Genomic DNA, 3,245 nt, shown 5'->3' on the forward strand with positions numbered 1-3,245 from the left:
GGGCAGCAGAGGACAACAAATGGAAAACCAAGAAAACAGGAACTAACAAACCAAGACTGTGACAATAGCCCTGCAAAAGCTGATCTAAAAAATTGTAAAAATATTTCTAAATCAGTGTTTGTCCTGAATTTAAGCAGGTGAATAAGAACATTTACTAATGGATTGTTTTCCCTTAAGTAATAAGGGAAAACAATAATTAGATATTAGCACCTAAAGTGAGATAATGGAGGGTTTTTTTCTTATTTTAAATGTAAATAATCATATTCCATTGCAAAACGTTCCTTTTCTGCTCAGTACTAAATAAAACACACTTAGATTTCAGTTTTTGTTGCAAAATTGAATCAGTCGGTTTAAAATGTTTTCATACCACAGAAATTGATACTTAAAAGTAAAAAATGTCTTAAATTTAGTGTTTACCTTAAATTAGCACAGTTATATTAGATGAGCTACCAATAGAATAAACTGTTACTAAAGCATTTATTTTAGATATATTTTTATGTTAGGTGTAAAATCAATGCAGTAAAATCCGATTAGAGGTTCAGTTTTAATAAATGTTATAAAAATATTGTCACACAGAGAGTGCCATGATGTTTAGGTCCAAAAGTCGTTGAGAGGATTTTATAGCCTTAAAATGTGATCATTAGATATTTAAATTTGAATAAAGGTAATATTATTATTATTTTAAACAGAAATCCTCTAAATTCATTGAAAAAGTCTAACTTACCTGCTCAACAAAAAGGAAAATAGACTTGTTTAAATAAAAATAGATTAAAAAAAATTCCAGGAACTTGAGATAAATGGTGCAAAATGTTTATTAATACTGCAAAAATTGATCTTTAATTAATCAAAAAGTTCAGAAAGTCGTCGTATTTTACCTTAATTTGATCATAAAAAAATAAGATGATCTACCAATAAAATAAGTATCTTTGTCCTTAAAATGGAATCTTTGATTAACGCACTTAAACTTTGAAAATTTTGTTTAAAAACTTTCTTGAAATGGGTGTAATTTCCCCTACAGTAATTTGAGCCCATAAGGAAAACAATTAACCATTTAAAAAAGATATATATGTTTAAATTAAATAAAAAAAATCAGCTCCATATCTAATTATCTCCGTTTCAGGGCAGATATATTATATCTCTGCTCAAATTAGTGTCGAAGTTCACTGAGCTGAAGTATTTTCTGCTTCCTTTTTGTTGTGTTGGAAAGAAAACACTGGAATAAACCAAACCCTTTTGAATGAAGTTAAAGCTTGAAAAGTTTTGATTTTGAACCATAAAGTTGAAGCTAAATGAAGAATCAAAGCCAGATGATTAAACCAGAGCTGAGATGTGAATGAAGATGGGGGGATGAATGGATGACGGCCTCCAGATGATGGCTGCAGGCAGCGGTGCTGCTGGACCACAACAGATGCTTTAATCCTCTAGTTTTCTCCGCATTTCATATTTTCTCCACCCGCTGTGTTGGATTACAGCTGCCATCCAATCGGCTTTGGGCCCACTCTGCAGCCATGATGGGAGATGAATGGCAGGCAGGTCGGTGGGGGGGCGTGTGCAGCTCACGGGACTGAATAGAACCACAGCGACTCGTTTGATTCAGATCAGAGGAAACCAGGCAGAGGATGACGGTTCTGATGGGATGTCTGACCAGAACTGGACCTGTTTGCTTCAAACGCATCCAGATGAGACTTTTCTGGAGTCTCCCCAGGTTGTAATCCTTCGCTGGAGGAGGGTTAGAGTTGGGTTGGTCTATTTCTGTGCGTTCTGAAGCCTTGGAGGTTCTGAGACCGGAATAGAACCCTATTTGGACCAATTAAGCTCCTCTTGTGTTTGTGTCGAGCTCAGCCTCTTGTTCCTTCACTTTCATGCTTACTTTGCTGTTTGTCTCACTTTTAATTGTAAGCAGGTCTCATTTTTTAGTTTTTTAATGGTTATGCTGAGCATGGAAAACACGTTTTATTTTTATTTTTGTCATGAAAGGATTTTAGATTTATGGTTCCTGCTGAAACTATCTCTGTTTTTAGTGGCAGTGGCTGAAACATAACGTCTGCAGACTTTAATGAGTCTGTTTCTACATGCGTCTGTGCAGGCCAGTGCTTCCTGTGCATGGTGGACGTGGTGCCGGTGAAGAACGAGGATGGCCTGGTGATCATGTTCATCCTGAACTTCGAGGTCATGACTGAAGAAGTGCTGAAGGACCATAAACGGGAGCTGAATCACCGCCTGCCCACCTGGCTTGTTACAGGTAGCTATAGGGAACATAGAATGTTAATTTTTCAGCACCAGGTGTCTTTTTCTAAGCATTGATGTTGAAGGCGTTGTGATAAAAGAGCATTCACATGAGCTCACCTCGCATTCAGCAGATATTTATTTATTTAAAATAATCTTTCTTTCAGATTATGTTCAGGGCTGAAAGCTCAATCCCATCAATGTTTCTGTCCCACATCTGATCCACCTCTGGTTTTAATCCACTCAATCTCTGTTTTCCCGTCTCTCTCTAAGGTCGTCCTCGAGGTTTCAAGCTGCGTCTCCCTCATCTCCGCTCGCTGTCCAACAGTAAAGCGTCGCTGGAGGACGCAGAGGCCGCTCACATCCCCACGGCGATGCCGCTGCATCCGGACCTCAGTCCGGAGTCCTTGGGTCTGAGCGAGTTCCTGCCGCTGCCGCCTTTAGCGCCACAACACCAGGAGCAGCTGAGTGGAAGCAGGTGGATGCCATAGAGAGGCTGACCACAGATCAGAGCTTCAATCAGGGATGTTCCTTCATCTCTCTGTTCTTCTGTCGTAGGTCGGCTCTTCAGAACTGGCCAGAGGATCATCAGGAGGACCAGCGAACGCTCATCTGCTCAGAGACTCCCATCCCTCGAATACCCCCCCACCTGGTGGGGCCCCTCAACCAGTCGACCCCCTGCGTGGTGCCGCGCCACCACCTCAGCCTCAACCCGGACGCCTCGTGCTCCAACTGCACCCTGACTCGCAGCCGCTCGAGGGAAAGCTTCCACAGCATGAGGCGAGCGTCCTCCGTGGACGAGATCGAGGCCCTGAGGCCCGAGTGGGACCGGAAGAACCGCAGGGCCAGCGTCCGGCCAGCCAGCAGCAGCACCGGTGAGTGCGGAGGGGGGGAGCAGCGTCTGGTCGCCTTTTATCCGTCTACAGAGGGAATGTTTTCCTTTATGGATTCAAAAAATACGTAAACCTGAAATTAAACTTATTAATTAACAAATGTTTTTAGAGCAACTTAATAGTAAC

The 3,245-nt window shown here is 41.5% G+C and overlaps 1 protein-coding gene across 1 annotated transcript in view; it reads left to right on the forward strand.

Annotated features, from left to right (window-relative positions):
• The window catches only part of kcnh2 (potassium channel, voltage gated eag related subfamily H, member 2), a 368,885-nt gene that overhangs the window by 186,555 nt on the left and 179,085 nt on the right, over positions 1 to 3,245 (forward strand). Inside the window, exons 3-5 of the mRNA XM_015377494.1 lie at positions 2,087 to 2,242; positions 2,500 to 2,704; positions 2,785 to 3,101. Coding sequence (XP_015232980.1) covers positions 2,087 to 2,242; positions 2,500 to 2,704; positions 2,785 to 3,101 — 678 coding nt within the window. The remainder of the gene's footprint in view (positions 1 to 2,086; positions 2,243 to 2,499; positions 2,705 to 2,784; positions 3,102 to 3,245) is intronic.

The sequence above is a fragment of the Cyprinodon variegatus genome, unplaced genomic scaffold (assembly GCF_000732505.1).
Source record: "Cyprinodon variegatus isolate N-32 unplaced genomic scaffold, C_variegatus-1.0 Scaffold155, whole genome shotgun sequence".
Classification (NCBI taxonomy): Eukaryota; Metazoa; Chordata; class Actinopteri; order Cyprinodontiformes; family Cyprinodontidae; genus Cyprinodon; species Cyprinodon variegatus.